Source organism: Corvus kubaryi, unplaced genomic scaffold (genome assembly GCF_017639235.1).
Source record: "Corvus kubaryi isolate FWS band 111438036 unplaced genomic scaffold, C.kubaryi_AGA036_p1.0 72, whole genome shotgun sequence".
Lineage (NCBI taxonomy): Eukaryota > Metazoa > Chordata > Aves > Passeriformes > Corvidae > Corvus > Corvus kubaryi.
The window spans coordinates 3,196,819-3,214,130 of NW_024582060.1; the positions used below are offsets into that span (position 1 = coordinate 3,196,819).

The 17,312-nt window shown below is 40.4% G+C and overlaps 1 protein-coding gene across 1 annotated transcript in view; it reads right to left on the reverse strand.

Annotated features, from left to right (window-relative positions):
• Window positions 1-495: 495 nt before the first annotated feature.
• The window catches only part of SLC15A5 (solute carrier family 15 member 5), a 30,619-nt gene continuing 13,802 nt past the window's right edge, over window positions 496-17,312 (reverse strand). The window contains exons 6-9 of the mRNA XM_042050322.1: window positions 15,216-15,404; window positions 10,859-10,990; window positions 2,726-2,834; window positions 496-977 (exon numbers count right to left, since the gene is read on the reverse strand). Coding sequence (XP_041906256.1) covers window positions 833-977; window positions 2,726-2,834; window positions 10,859-10,990; window positions 15,216-15,404 — 575 coding nt within the window. The 3' untranslated portion in view covers window positions 496-832. The remainder of the gene's footprint in view (window positions 978-2,725; window positions 2,835-10,858; window positions 10,991-15,215; window positions 15,405-17,312) is intronic.

Sequence of the window (17,312 nt, forward strand, 5' to 3'; positions counted from 1 at the left end):
GGAATGCATTTTACCAATAATTTTTTCCCCCCATCTCCAGATGCATCTACCCTTTCCCAATCTTCTTTTCCTAATTCCCTTCACCCCCTTTTAACCGGGCTGCAATTAGTAATTTTGATATTAATATATTCCAGTCTCCTGTTCTCCTACTAGCAATTTTCTTTTTATCATCCTTTAGGAATGGCAAATCCCAGTGTTGCTGCCCGATAAGACTGGATTGCCTCAGCATCCAGCATTTCAAGACACACTTTATGGACTGATGACTGGTATCTTGTTTCTAGGGTATTTTTGGTAGATCTCAAAGCAATTTGCAAAGATGGTTGATATGCCTGCGTCCATTCCACTGACAGGGAAACTTAAAGGAGCACCTTGCTAAAGGCTGGGGAGTAGATCAGCAAGAGCCCAGAACAGCACACAAGACTCCCACCATTGCAAATATCAACCAGCCAACAGCAGATTCCAAAATTATTTGTAAATGATACTGTCACAAAGACATTTGCTAAACCTACCTGCACATTTATTAATTTTTAACCATTCCTAAGTACAAATATATGCGCATGCCTGTTTCCATATAAAGATTAAAAGCCTCTCTCCATCAGCCATGACAGGCAGTGAGGTCTCATTGGCCTTGATGTGAATTATCACAGTGCAGCCTCCTTTGAGGCCAAACCCTATGAAGAATGCTATTTTGTTAACTTATAATAACATTATTATTCATCAGATAATTCATAAATACCAGGACATAGTTCCACTTAAGTACGCTGGGTAATTCATCATTAGAGAGCTGGTGGATAACACAATCAAAATTTAGTCAAACAAGGGTGACATTTTATCAGGTTTTCTCCATAGGAGACAGAATGGGAGAACTTTCCAGGACAGCATTATAATGCTTGATGGCTTTTTCATACTTCAAAAGTTTTTCTCCAGGAAGACATCCTCTGAATTCATTGGTGCAATCCTGATGCAGATTGTTGTATCTGGGGGAGATGATACAGAAGGAAAATAACAAAATAATCACCCTTTAAGGTTTTAGCTTCACCCATTGTTTATTAGACAATACTTTGTAAGTCACAGTGCCTTCCGAATCCTGGACTTCAAGGCAGCCAAAAAATAGGACAATGACATGCATTTTCCTAGAGCCTTTCAGAACTTCATGATGAGAAGTACCAAAGTGGGTGCAGATGTTATCAATACCTGTTCTGTGTCTTTTTAAAAAAATTAATAATGAACATGCTTTCCCCCCCCGAGAAATTTTAGTGTATCTTTCCTAATTCAGAGTTTTAAAATATGATTTCCCCCCCCATGTCTAAATCAGTGTTTATCTCAATAGTCCTCACTTTTTTCTCCCCTGTGGGTTTTTATTCACCAAAAAATGAAACAATTACGTTTGACTTCAAAAACCATATTTCTGTTATGTTTGGGTTATCTTATTGAAAAATGAGGTACCATGAGATTCTGAAGAGAAATGTTGATTTGAAATAAATTTTTTAAAACGTTTGTTTTTCTATTTTTAGGAAGATTGGAGGTCAACATATTTCCTCATAAAAACATGTTAAGATGTGGTGGAAATTATTTTTTCAGTTTAAACCAATTTTATGTTAATTTTTTGACAACCAAAACCTTTTCGTTTTCAGCAGTAAATGTCACAAATGAAAATTTCAATTTACAGAAGAATAAAATCCCATTTCATAAGGAGAATACAAAGTACATGCAGGAGAAATGTTTTAGTTGCTTAAACGTTTTTTAGTTGTGACCCAGCCCACGTTTAAAATAAGGAAATCACATTGGAATAATCCACAAGATGCTACGGTAAACTTTGGTGCTGCAAAGCTGGTGCTCTGAGCAGTAGAAAAAGCAATATTTTTGTCAAGAGTTCCAGAAGTGCACTGGCCTTGGAAGTTTTCTATTGCTCTCATCATCATATCCTTGCTTCATCAAGGTTCCTGAAGGATTCACATAGAACTGCCTCCCAAAGCCTAAGAGCCACTTGCACGTGACCCCTCCCACCGGTGGTGGCACAGGCTGCTTTCCCTCCCTCTTCTTGCCTTGAAGGGTTACTTTAACGCTGACAATAGAAAGTTAAGGGGGATTAAATGCTCCGGAGTTGTGAGTTCCTTGCATTTCGAAGGCAATACACAGGGATTAAACCTAGGCTCTATAGGTGGCATAAAGCTGCTTCCTGTGAGAGGGCTGAGAAATCCTGTTGTCTCTGGCTGGAAGTTGCTTCCATCCCGTGCCCAGTGTCAGAAGATATCTGGGGGTTGTTGTGTTGAAACTGCTGCATGCAGCATTAACCTGCAGCGATGTGCTGCTTTCTCACCACCCCTCTGCCTGCTATCCTACACTCAGGATGTGAGCTCATTGAGAGACAGCAATGCTTTCTATAAATTGGTACAAAACCAAGGGCAGTGGAGGTCAGTTCCATGGCCAGTATAGCTTTAGGCTCCCCTTGAAACTCCGTGCCAACATATTCACACCCTTCTGTAAAGAATATGATGCTCTCCTTTCTTTGAGGCTTTTTATAATAATGAGACTCCTTAAATATTTAAGGCTAATTACATCAGTCTTTTTTTTTTTAAACCTCTCCACATTTTTCCTGTGAAACCTCTCTCCACATATGATCTATCACTACCAACTCTTTATTACACACTAGTTCACAGAATTTACAAGAACTTCTTCCTGCACCTACAGACAAAACATCAAGCTTCCATTTTCTCACACGTACCTGTGTGCAATGGTCCAGAACCCCAGGGTGTTCACCATCATTAAGGAAGCCAAGAAGAAGAAGAATCTCTCCAATTTACCTTCATGCAGCAAGTGTGGAAACCAGTTGCCTGGTAAAGCAGATATTTGAAGCAGAATTAGTTTGCCTTGCAGCATGAGATGTGGCTCACATGGAAGATACAAAGATAACTTATTGTGAGACACAATCCCCACAGGTGCTCTGACCCTCCCATAGCTATTGATACAGATTTCATTCTCACAGCATCCATTGGGGATTTTTGAGCCCCATGTACTTTTGCTCTTGCTTTGCAGACAGGCAGTAGAGATCTAAAGAAACTAAAGAACTTCCCTAATAAATCTGAAGTGTACTGGAAAACCTAATCCTGCACAGCTACTGCTGTAATGACTGGACCACTTTCTGTCTGTATTGTTTTGTGAACGCAGCTAAATAAAAGTCAACTGTGAACATTTTAGGAAGGGCTAGAATTAAGGTGGTCTGTAGAAATCCTTACTTGTATCTCTCATTCTTTCAATAGTCTCTTCTTAATAAAAATTAAGAAAAAAAATTAAAACTCAAAACATTAAAAACACTCACTCCATTACCAAGACACTACCTGACAATTTACTTTACCTTTCTTTATAGCTGCCTTTAGCCATGAGTCTGTAAGGTGTCCTTTTCCTTCATTCAGTGTTTATTTACACAAATCAGAGCTTTTTCAACCAGGGTTTTTGGCAGTAGTGTCTGGGACATTTGGGCACTCCATTCAGCAGAGGACAGTACCACCTATATGCACATTGAGAAGCTTCCCTGCCTGTCTATTCCCGTGCACTCCAGTTTGTGCTGTAATGGTTTCAGTGTTGCTCACTGGAACCAGTCTGCAAACAAGCTCAGGTGGCAAATAACTATAGAAATCAAAATGGTTAAAAACAAAGCCAGCCCCGTCAGTCTGCAATTGAAGACAATCAGTACCTGAAGTGCCATAATCAACTACAGCAAAACCATCAAACCGAGGTGAAAAAAAAAGTTACAGTAGAAACTGAAGTTACAGAATATCAGAGACCTCTACAGTGCTGTAATGGCTGTTTACATGATTTGGGAATACAGGATATTTATTGCCTTTGAAGAAGGCAGATAGACTGTTTTCATTAGCAATTAATGAACAAACGCAGGGTGTGAAACAGCTGGTGCAGAGAATGTGATGACCACACTCTCCACAGCTCAGGAGGGTTCACATCAGAGCAGTTCCCACTAACAGCTGGAACATATTAGACATGAGCTTTTTTTTTTTGCTTAGTTCCATCTAAAAGGAATTCAGTTGTTTTCATGCTCCAAGATCATTCTGTGATGTAAATTGGAGATTATCAAGATATTTAGATTAAAAGCACACCTCTGGATCTGAACTACACCAGCATCAATGTGCCCAAAGTCACCTTTCTCTGCTGCATGAAAGTCTGGTGTCAAATCCTGCCCATCTAGTGTCGCTATTCACCCCTTGGATGGGGGAAGAAGGAAAACCAGCCTTCTTACCCCAGCAGTATTGTAAAAACCTGATGGTCTTAACAGATCTTTTGGCCACTAATGCCACTTTTACCCACTGAATGCTATCCTCAGATTATTAATATTTTTCTGATTAGAGACAAAGAGCAGTTCCACAGCGCAGAAGAGACACCAAAAGATTGCACCCTGCCAAACACACATTCACGTATTTACATTTTACTCTTCCCTCCACATTTCAGAGTTGTAAACACATTTCTTTTCAGAGCTGTTGCCTTTAGCTCTCCTGGGATTAACAGAGAGCGACTGCTGTCAGTGCAGCAGTTTTCCCAAACTCCTCCACAGTTGTCTCCATGCCCTGTTACCTTTGTGCTTGTCACAGAGAAGAACCACCACACCTCTGCCTGCTCCCTTCCTTTTGTAGTGTTATCTCAGAGCCAGTTTTAAAAATCTATCATCTTACACTGTAAGTGACTGAGCTCCTAGGTGCTGTAACTTCATTTTAGTAGCTTATAAACTTTTACGGTCATAATTCACAATCAAGTAGTTTTTCATTTTGCATCCCCCAGGGCCCAATAGAAGGCAGAGAGAGAGCATGTGGATGTGATGAAAGAGAAAACATGCACGGGGGTCTGCACTGCAGCTTGCCAAAGCAGAGCTCACATTGTCTGCTGGGTTATTCACCTTGGCTGGGCTAACTACAGGAGCAGCAGGAGCTTCCTAATGGAATGGCATCAACAGTGGAACCTGAACAGAAAACATATACTTAAAAAAATTAATAAAAACCATTTTGCTGCTTCTGAGCTTCAAAGGTCCATTTGCACCATCCTCTGTCTTATCACTGATAAAGGCACCAGATAAAAGCACTGGAACTGGGCTTGTTGGTTCTATGAGGGTAGGAGGGCAGCCCAGCAAGCAGGAGATCTGGATTCTACTCCCGCTACACCATGGGTCTCCTCCACAGCCTGGGTCAACGATCCTTGCTCTGCCTCCTCCCTGCTTCTTTCAGGAATTGCCATTGTTTAAACAGGGAGGCCAGGACAATGCCAGAGAGCCTCTGGTAAATCTAGATGAACAACAGCAAGGCAGGGACAAAATCAGATAGGATATGGCAAGGCTCCAGCTGCCATAGAGCACACTTTTCCCTCTAGTTTCCTGCTCTGTCCAAACCAAGAGGTAAGATCAAGGCTTCCTTTTCCTTTCAGAGAGGGACAGCAGGGTTTGTTAGGGGTAGGCCTTCCTCTACAGAGGAACAAGGATGGCAGCAGCCCTAAGGCTATCCAGACTATAATCCTTCCAATACACATTCTAATATATCAATGGATGCAGCAAAAATTAATATAACCATTTCCTACTTTCAGCCAAAAAAAAATGACTTCTCACTCTTTTTTCTTTCATTAATTTTCCTTTTTATTTTTTTTTTCCCATGAAAGAGGGGATAAACCTGGACTACATTTACTTCTACTTATACTCACTTCACAGAGAATCCTCTCCTCTGCTTGCAGGAAGCCTTGAGAGAAGAGTCATCTGTGCTAAAACATCACCCACGTGTTTCAGGCACCAAAACTCCCTTCAGATGCTTTCACCCCGACCCTACTAACACCTCCCACAAGCTGTCTGCAGACTCCAGCACCCTCCACTGACTGCCTTTGGGGTTCATACTTAGAGGATCTTACTCTCAGCCATGAACATCAGGCACCCCCCTGGGCCAGTCTGTTTGGTTTTGCTGGAGTTTCCAACCCTGGGCACCGCTATGTTTGAAGAGTCCAGCACCTTCCCATCCTCGACTCAGCATGCAATATGCAACAATTCACTTTCCCCCAAAAGAGACTGCCTTTGGGCTCTGTGCATCCTTTACTTTTCTATGGAGATTGCCAACAGAAGTGGCAATTACAAGGTTGGTTTGTCACACAGATAATTGCTCACTGGGAATTAACTTTCCACAACGAGCTCCTGATTTCCACTTTTATACCAACAATAGAAATACTTCATAGCATGAATCACCACAAAGAAACAGAAATTTCCTTTAGGTGTATTATTTTAAACAGACTTTTTCTACTGGTTAGAGGTGAATTGGTTATGTATTTTACGGCAAATTTAGAACAAGTTGGAAAATGAAGTCTAGGCAGAATCAGTTCCTCAAGTCTGCTCTACAATCATGGAAATAAAGCTCCTGGTAAAATTTCACTGACGTTTTGGAGTCCTATCAATTTTGCATCAAAATCACTCCGTTAGTTCAAGAAGAATGAATATTATACAATACCAAGAGGAAACAACTGATCCTACTAAAACAGACGGAGGTGGTGGTGAAGCAGAGATTAGGACATGGACAAAAACTTTCCTGGGCTGTTTCTGGTGGATGACTGACAGCAAGGAGCTGCTGACAGCAGCAGCCATCAAAGAAAACCTGAAAAGGGCTGTAAGCCAGTCTTTGACAAATACTAGTGCACACAAGATATCTGCTACTGTGGTGGCACCCTCAAAGAGCTCAAGGGAAAGTTGCACAGGGAGGCATCCAGGATTTTTCGCTGAATAACTCTATCCTATTTTATTATGAGGAAAACCTTGAAGAAAAAACAAGTCAGTCATATGACAGAAGTTACTTTACCCTGTGCCATTCCTGTATTTTTGCAGCTATCCTGAAACCCATGCTATGACTATAGAAAACATTTAATTCATGTTTTAGAAAAGGCTTGTATTGCCTTCCTTCATTTCATCAACTTAGTGGGCATATATTTAGTGTTTAATCATATCCAAATTAAAGTCTCACTCTGCCTCTAATCCCTATTAGCTAAGTAGGCACCAGTGGACACCACCATCTGGACTGCAAGAAATATCCTTTAGCTTTATCATCTTTGGTATTTAGAATCACACAAGACTAAAATGAAAAAAACAACAAAAAAAACCCCAACAAAACCCAACCCAAAAAGCCCAACAAACCCAAACCACAAAAAAACCACCAACGATCCTCTAACTGCAAGCAGGAAATCTGTGTCTGGGGCAGTTTCCTTCCTCTGACCTTTTTTAATTTTTATTTCTTTCTTACATATTTATATTAATATTTTTAGAGAAATATATTCTGAAATGATTGGCATAGGAGGACAGGTTTTGTCTTGCATCTTCTTCCGTTAAAACGTTAGGAGAGGTAAGAGATCCAAAAGAAAGCAGTTTCCCAGCTTGTACTGAAAATATCACTGTCACCCATCATCTGTTTGCACTCGTCAGATTTTTAAAAAAAGTCTTATTTTATCATATTCACACCATCCTCCATAGATGCGTTAAAAATGATTAATGCAGCTTTGACTGTGACTGATATCTGATCAACTTTGCCAATAAAAACCCAAATAAAATTCTAAACTAGTGACATAAAATAGGATATAAAAATGTTTAAATTTTGTCAACACCCTCTGTGCTCCAACACTTCAAAATACACACTGGAGGATCTACTTCGCTGCAGGAACATAGAAAACATGGTCTCAATTGCTTAGAGATGGGAGAACCAGAAATAGTCTTGGCTCAGGTTTTAGTGATACAGGAACCATGGGACAAGACAAAAGCATTCATAGCTTGTGTTAAGAGTCACTTACCAAGCCTTGTTAAAGCTTACAGAACCATTTCGTGAACACTATCCTCTCTTTCAGCTAAAGAGAAAGAACTTGCTCTTCCAATATAAATAAATTAGCAAATTAGCTGAGCTTATTTTTAGGAAGAACAACAAAAAAGGGTTCTGGCTGGTTTGCTTTACTTCCGGCTCCATAAATTGTCCAGATACCAAATACTTACAAGCTCTTTAAACAGATCTGAAAAAAATACCAAATGTGACCAATAATAAAGCTTAATTTGTGTCATTGGACTGTAATTTGATGTAAGAGAGGTCACAAATTCGTTCCCTACAGCAGTGTCATCTCTAGAGGGATCATTAGGCAACCACTAGGGGTTAATAAATTAAAAAGAAATATTATTTTGTTGATTGCCATGAGCACCAAAGTCCACTGTAAGAAGCACAACTGGAAAAATACAGATGGAACAAAAAATTAGTGTGTATAATGTTTCTTACCGAACTAGGAGAAAACCAAAACTGAGCCTAAAATGAGCTTTTCGTTTTGCTATAGTCTATGCCCACCTACAAAAGTCTGATCCCAAATCTACTTTGATTTAGGAGTCAGCCTGGCACGAGCAGAGGAGTGTTATAATACAAGTGAACTTGCAGGAATATCACCATCATTTGCAAGCTGTGAATTGAATGAATTGTGGTAACTTGGAATAATTAATCTTATTCAAGCAAGGAACACTGGGAAAGAGACATCCAACGAGATCCCAATTATTTTTAAAAATAAAAAGTGAGAGCCCAGTAATATGTTGTTTACATATTAACAGGGCAAGTAATCTCTAACACTCTTCTAACTAGAGCAACAGAGCAATCACTGAGCATTTTTCACTTTACTCTCCCTGAAGCTTTTCAAGTTTTGCAGAGGACTTTTCCTCCTTAGCAGTAGTCATTCCCGTTACAGCACCTGAATCTGAATACAGACTTTCACTGATTCCCTTGGAAATTTCACAGTGACTTTTGTTCAGGATAATGGTGCAGTTAATTCCACCTACAGGAACAGCAGGTCTGACAACATTAAACAAAGACAAGTTATAGCTTTGGGGGAGAAAAAAAAAAAAAAAAAGCTAAGTTAAGAAGTTTGCCACCCAACTGTCTAAGAGTGAAGAATATTTTAGCCAGGAAATTTTTCAGTTTGCTCAAAAATCTTGAGCAAAAGGGGTTAGAATGTTACAACTGCAGCCTGTGGAGAATTTAGAGAGTTCAGCCTTCTTGGTCTCAGCCAGGAGAAGAATTTGTAATCTCTGTTAAAACAGTATTTCTGGCAAGAAAAGAACGTTTGCTTTTTTGAATCAATTAAATGATTTCATACAGACTCACAGAAAAATAATTAATCACCTTGATAGAAAACCAGACAAAAATCTACTGAATTGCAAACCAAATGCAAAAACTGGTTTCCTCTATCACTTTGTATAGAAATACTCTGTAAAGAAATTAATTACATAATAGTGACACAACATAGACAAAATATTTTGGTGCTGACATTATGCTTAATTATTTTATAATTAATTATTTTATAATTTAATTATTTCAAAAGTCAAATTGCAGTAAAATATGTCAGTTTTACTAAACATTGCAATCTCATAAAAATTAATAGTTTTCATATTTTGGGAGGAAAGAAAAAAGTCAGCAACACAGTGTGTCTTAAACTGTTTGTTTCATTGAACCCATATTGCACTGAACTCACAGTAATGAAAAACAGCCTTTTCCACTGGGGGATATTTGAGGAGATCACTTCTCCACACTGAATGCCTTGGTGCTTAATAGTTCTTTGCCCGATTCATTTGTGTAAACATTCCTGTTTTTTACCCATCTCCAGGTGATGTTTTTGTACCTCGTGATAAAATTTTAATTGAATTTTTAACTGAAAAACAGTACTGCATGACAAAGCATCATTTGTTTGTTCAGATCTTGCAAGTAGGAATAAAAATTTCTTGTCACACTTTCAAAACACCCACTTTCGCTTGTTTTTAAATTACATGATTCTTTACACAGGAAAGAAAAGGACCCAAAACTTAACCCTAAACAGTCACAAAATCCTGCAGCCGTGGCAATTGCAATGGTGTCATGCATTAGGGCCAGCAGTTGTGGTCTTTAAAGAACAGTTCTCTGTAACAGTTCCACCAGAGCTCATTGATAGCACATTAAGAAATATTCCTTCAGCACGTGGGACTATTTCAAATTTATGAACAAAGGGAGACTCTTGTCCCTCAGTTCAAGAACTCAAGTGCTTCACTTGTTAAATTTACTTGTGAAACGAGTCTGTTCTGTATTAAACAAAGATTCATCAGCAAAGGAAAAATGACTTTAAGAAATTCCTGGCTTTTCTTGAAAGTCAATAACCCAGGAAAAACTCCAGTTCAGGGCTTACACTAAATACACCTCAACAGAAGGCTGAAGTGAATCTGAACAAACTCCTTTGGAAACAGGAAGTTTTCCGGGAATTGCAGCATGCATCTGCAAAAGGGCAAGCCCTCAGTGGGACTGTATTGTCACAGAATCTGGATCTTCCAACAGCTGGGCAAAGGCAGAGGTGTAAAGAAGGCAGGAGAGAACTGATCCAGGAAAATGAGCTCCCCAGACAAGTTTGAAACCCTCAACCCAACCTCATTTTCCCTACAGCCCAGTGGGACAGACAGAAGGGAATATTCTCCATTCTTTAAAGCACCAATCTTGCTCTGGAGGCCAGAGGCTTCCATGTAAGTGTGAATATCATGAATGTACTTCTTCATGAACATAAAAAGGTGCTTCCTAGCCAATTTATTTTCAGTCTTCCAGAACGGAAGTAGAGAGATTGGACAGGAGGACTTCCTGCAAGATGCCATCCTCTAATTACTCCGACTATCAAAACTAAGATGACTCATTAAAATTGGATGAATACAGCTGGAAGGCTATTTCCTATCTTAATTCCATCTTAATTGTGAGAGCAAATCAATAAAACTTTGGCATCCCTTTTAATTCTGCTGCCTGATTCTCCAAATCAATAATATTAGAAAACTGCTCAGGAACACCCGTCATGAGCATACTCTTACCTTGAGTGCCTGTGTGGGCTGTCTGAACAAAGAAAGCTCCCATAAAGCAGCCAGCTCCATTAAAGAGAGCTAAAAAATGCATGGAAATCCCTCTCATTCTTTCAGGCACAAGCCAGAATGAAAGTAAGGAACCTTAGAAAGGAAGCAGATACAGTTACAAGTTAAAAAAGGAAAAAAAAAAGAAGCTAAGTGTTGGTAGAACATCGATAACAAAAAACAAACAAACAAAAAAAACCATCAAAGCATCTCTATTAGTGAATTTCCATATTTTATACAGAGAATGTACTTGCTGCAGAAGAGCAATCAGATGTGTTAGTATGCACCCTATAACCTGCTTAAATGAATATCTGTAATAAACCACCCCCATCCAACTATCCACGTTCCACAAGTACACCAAGATCTTTCCCCCAGACAGTTGCTTGCACCTTTTAAAGCCTCAGACATAAGCAAGAGCAGAGAAACACCACCATGTAAGCATGAAGACAGTGGATGTGATATTTAACTGCAGAACAGCAGGACCTTCTATCCCAGAGTCAGTGCAGCACAGCCATTGTTTGGAAGCAAATACCTCCAAAATCTAGAGCTCTGCCTTAATTTGGACAGTTAGCTTGCTTTACCTTAAGGCTGGACAATGCTTCTCGTCCCCAGAGTGCAACCCCCAGGCTCACTGGCTCATTTTTAAGACATCATTCTTCACTTTCTTGCCAGAAGCCTAAACCAGAAGCAGCAACAGCTTTGGTGGTGCGGGGAAGCTGTAGCATGCTGCTGTAGCATGGATGACTATAAATTATCCCACCAGCTGTAATTTGGCTGTAACAGCAAGCCTTTATGGTAGCTGTTCTTTTTGTGCAATTTTCACTGATCATCAAAAACTTTTGTTTCCTAATTTCACTCCTTGAGTTCTCATCCACACTTTTTCCTCCCAAAACCAGAGTCTCCCCACCTGCTTTATTAGTTGAATTAGAATGCCCTCCAGCTTGAAAAACTTGCCAGCAGAAGATCCTATTTGGACACTGAGTTGCCTGAAGCACCTCTGAATACAAATGAAACTTTGCAATCACCACCTTTCACCATTTTTAATTCGGATGTCCAAATGAGAGCTTTGAAAACACATGAAAGAAAAAATACCACAGACAGTGTTTTCTTCCTCATTCACAATAGGAACCAGAACCCTGAGGTCAAGAGAAAGCAGGTGAGCCTGGGACACCATCTGTAGCAAGTCTGAAGCGCTGCACAGCTAATCTGAGCCATTAACAGACTTTAAAGTTTCTGGTTGTTCCTCCTTTCTAAAAGCAGGGGTGCAAAACATGCATCTTGGTCAAATTCAGCCTGGGTAATTGCATCCTACTTACCTAAATTGCCCCTGCTGTTTCAATAGCCTACTCCAATCCTCCCTTTCCCCACGGTGCTGCTGGGAACTATTAAACAGCTGCTGCATTTCCCCCTGGAAGCTACTGCATTTCATCAGTGGCTGAAGCCATCCCCAATATATCCTCTAACTAACAGAGCTGTAGTTTCCTGGTTTAAACCAAGCTAGGGCTACAAATTCAGCCTGTCAAAGGCTCGTGAGAACTTTGTAGCACTGTGGAGGAGAGCAATACAATTGTTTTATTTTATTTTTAAGACTTCCTTAGTGGTAGAGGAATATTGAAGGCAGATATACTTCTAAGAGATGCTCACGCCACTTGAAGCAGGTGACTGTTCAAATCACCTATCAATAAGATAATGAAACATATTGTATAAACACAGTTCTAAGTATCAGGGAGCAAATAATAGAATAGCTTGGGTTGGAAGGGACTTTAAAGATCACCCAGTTCCAATCCCACTGCTGTGGGCAAGGACTCCTCCCGCAAAACAAGGTTACTCAGAGCCCAACCTGGCCTTGAACACTGCCAGGGATGGGAGAGTCACAGCTTCTCTGGGTAACCTGTGCTGGTGCCTCACCACTCACAGTAAAGAATTTTCCTCCTGATAACTGATCTAAACCTACTCTCAGTTTGAAGCCATTCCCCTTTGTCCTGTCACTACATGCCCTTGTAAATAATCTCTCTCCGTCTTTCTTGTAGGCTCTTGTCAAGTACTGAAATGACACAATTAGGTCACCTTGAAGCCTTGTCTTTTCCAGGCTGAACAATCCCAATAAGAGGTCTTAACGAAGACAGAGAGTTCAACGTGCCAAATCTAACTTCTCTAACCAAGCTCTTCAGAAATGAGGAATCTTCTTTCTTCCCTCTGCTTAAGAGTGAGCATTTCCCTGTTCAGCTTGGATCATGTACTTTCAGGTCCAGTAAATTATTATGATAATTGAATTTGACCTTCTGCATAAGAAAGGCAGTAAAGCATCAGGAAAGGTGAAACAGCTCTGTAAGTATCTAGGCTGTCATTAACATCCACGGAGATCCACTGAACAGCTCCTGAACAGCAATTCCGTTCAAATTGACGTAGAAAGCTAGAGCTCAGATCAGCAGCCTGAATGCAGAGGCTTGGTACTGCTGGAGATGATTCAGTGGACCTCAGCCACCTGCACCGGGCTGCCTGATACAGTGCAAGACCTGGGGGAAAACCAGGCTCTTTGTCCAGCAGCAGCTGGAGGTCACAGAAGGTAGAGAGCGTGCTTGCCCTGCCTGCCCAGCTGAGACACTCCATGACAAACAGGGCCAGACAACAATTTGTGGGCAAGGCAACAGAAGCCTTCTTCCCCATCAGCTAAGCAATATGCTATTTCAGGCACCTCCCTTCAGCTTTTTACATGCAAGTCTCACGTTCAGACTTAGTCCCATTTAGCTGGGGCTTTAAGTCACACCTCTCACTGCAGCTCTAAGCACGATGCTTAATCTCTACTTAAATGGGGAAGGACAGCTTTTCTTCCTAAGAAATTCTAACCACAATCCTTTAAAAAGATCTTAAAAAAAAAAAAAAAAAAGGGACGAAAACCGCCAAGATGGAGTTTTATCTCTTTTCTAAAGGCTAATGTAATCTTCCAGTCATTGGACTCCAGTTGTGTCCCAGTGTGCTAGATTAAAAAGCCTTATTCTACCAGCAATATTCTTCTCATGCTTTTGCATGAGAAGACTGTAAGCAAGTCACCTCCTAACCTCTTTTTTGTTAAGCTAAACAGAGAAGGTCACAGTTTTCAGTTACACTTAGCCTGTAACCTAGAAACCAAATTACCTGCCTAGAAACCTGTCTCAGTTAAGTACTTGAGAGCTATCAGATGAAGAGGCATTATGAAAGTGCTAAGTATTTAAAACTAGGGAAAATTACCTTTTTAGTGACAGACTGTGACCCACAGCTCTCAGTAGTCTGAGTATAAGAATGAAGCTGAGATACTGAAGTTATTTCCTACTCTTAAATAAAAACCTGAACATTTCTGGGGTTGTACTAGAACAAGAGACTCAACCCATAGAATTAAATGCCTGCAGAGATCAGCCCATCAAGTACTTTACCTGTGTTTCTAAGTGAATGTTGCTTAGATTATTTTTATAATACTAACTTTTTTTTTAAAGCTCTGCAAGGTAAAAACACTGGTAAGCACTCTGCATGCTCCTCAGAAGAAAATAAGCCTCAAAAATGTCAGTGTAGACACAGAAAAGTAAATTATGGAAAGCAGAAAATGTTCACACTCACAGTCAAGAGTATATGTGGATATACATAGTGCATGGATGGCAGGCACAAGCTGAGCTCTGCCTGTGCTCTGAAAAACAGGGGTGTTTATCTCTGGCTCCATGTCACAAGCTAGGACATGATGATCTGTGGAGGCATGTTCTCATGACTCCTGATTGGAGCAGTAACAAAAATCTGGCAGCTGCCTACACCATTCTCTAGGTTAACCTGTCACTGTTACCTGCCCACATATGCTCTGTGCCAGTGGAAAACACGTAACAATTCTATTAGCTGGGCCCACAAATGAAAGGTGTTAAATTGCTTCACCTTGCTCTGACCGTGGCCTTTACGGTGGTCACAGAGCATAACCCCAGCTCAGCTCTCATGTTTTTGTTCCATCTCAATAAAAACATCACAGGGGAGCTCAGGTCAGAAGGGACCTCAGGAGCTCATCCAGTCCAGCCCCTGCCTGCAGCAGGTTCAGCTCCAAGACCAAACGGGGGGTTGTGCCCCCCAGGGGCCTGACTGGACCGTGCTGCCTTCCAGTTAATCTGGAACATCACTGCTCATCCTGAGCTACAGCCAGCGAGACAAATTATGCTTCTCTGAAACAGGTAAAGCACAGATCTGCTCATTAAGCCCGTGGAAAAGAGCCAGGGATAAAATATCAGATGCCGGTAATTATTTTTAGGAAACTGATATAGTTCTCTGAGAATCAGGACACTCTTGCTTTAGCCAATTTGATTTTACTTACAGGAGGGAGTTACCAAGGCTTCAGCCACTCCAAGCAGGATGTACTGAGGAGCTAAGTGGAAGCAAGGCATGGAGGAGACCAGGAGAACCTCCTCAGAGAGCGTCTGCTCCACCTGAGGGAAGCGCTTTCGGTGCATTTCAGAGAAGCCAGCAACCATCACGGAAAGTGCAGCAGATAAGTGACCTACAACTGGGTAAATAGCACAGAGAGCATTCACCAAGGCTGTGGTTACAGTACCATCATGTGTTTAGATTAAAGAAAAGTCCTAAGAAATGCAAAAGAAGCTTCCTAGCCCCATCCCAAATCATTTTTTCTGAACATCTAAACACGGATAAAGAGTGCTTGCCATATATACATATATGGCAAAAGGACACCAGCTCAGCACAGAGACAATTTTAGAGTGCAGAATAAAAGAGAGGAAGAAGTTTTCTGAAGACTGAAATCAAAAAGAAGAACTTTTTACTTCTATTCTTGAAGATTGAGGGAGAAAAGGAAGGAGAAAAGAAAGAAAAGGCAAACATCCTTCCAGATACTACAAGAGAATGGGTAGGAACAACACTATCAGGCAGCAGGGAATTCTTCCAAAATTCAGATGTATTAAAACTACCCCACACTTCACCCATCACACAGAGGGTACTATTAAAATATATTATTTTATATTTTTTGGTGTTGACAGTATGAAATGGTTGTATCCTCTCAAAAAAGAAAAACAAAGCAAGAAACGCTTCCAAGTAAGTCTCTGAACATGAATTATCTATATTTCTCACAGTTTGAGCTCCCATTAATTTTGACTAAATTTCTTATTTGTCAGCATTTCTAAGCCACAATGTGAGGAGAATTTGGTTGCTTTCGACAGTGTTAGCTCAAATGCTTGGACTATGTTTTTCTCACAAAGCCTTCATGGTAATTGTTGCACTTACTAGATTAAACATCAACAGTCAAGAGCTTTTGTTTCGTATTTATAACATATACACACTTTGTCTTTTTTACTGTCAGGACAGAAGAGATGTAAAACCTCACGTAGCTAAGTGGTCTTAGCCTTGTTATGTTTTTGCAGCCTCTGTGTTTCTTCTCTCGGCACCAAGTTCTCACACCCTTCCTCTAGCTCAGTTTTCCTCCGTGTTCACAGCTTTAAATATCCTATCCCCACTGCCTAACCTGAACCTTGGAAGCTGTTTAGGCTCCTCTAGTGCTTAATGAGAATATCGATGAATTATTGCTTGAAAATTGATGACAGGAGGGAATTCAACAGCGTTTTCTAGCCAATGCACCTTATCAAAACCAGGTATAAAGCCCTCAAGGAGCTTCTTGTAGTCATCCAAAGCAAGAGGTCTCCTAGTGAAAAATTATGTTGGTACTAAAGGAACCTCCAGCAGTTCAATATTCCTAGCAGTGCTATACTTGAAGCATTTGCCTTACTAAAAGCCAAGACATTTCAGAAAAAGTAACCTATGAGTGCCCAAAAATTTCTACTTTTTTTTCCTTTTTCCCCCCAAGATTTTATGTGGCAGAGGAAGAAACCAAGACCCTTGGAGCTTTGGTTTTTGCCTTTACTCTTCTCCCTTCAGTCCTCTTTAAAACAAGTGTGTCGGAACAACTGTCTGAGGCTTTGGTTTTATAGGACAACAGGCTGTTTTGTTAACATTTAGGGGTGATTGTGCAACAGGGTTGTTTATGTTATCTAGAGACTAAGGTTGTATTGGACCTAAGTCCTGATCTCGCATCCTGAGTAATGGAAGTCAAAAGCTTTCCTGTTCAAAGTAGAATGTGCTCAGGGAAAAATGGCAATCAGCCTCCAAATCACCTCAAATCAGACTGAGGGCTTGCTTTTGTGTGCTGTACTGAGAGCTGTTCTCCATATCAATCATGGATGGAGTAAATCCAAGACTAAGACAACATCCCAGTATAATCAGGCATGAAGAATATTACAGAAAGAACTTCTATGCCTTAGGTGTTTCATCTAGAGCCTCTTTCCTGTAGCTGATGGACAACTATTCAGCAGACACACGATTTCAGTTCTCTACTGAGTCTTCTACATTACTGACCAAATCACACAGCAAAAAAACACATTAAAAAAACTCCAAACCAAACCCTCAA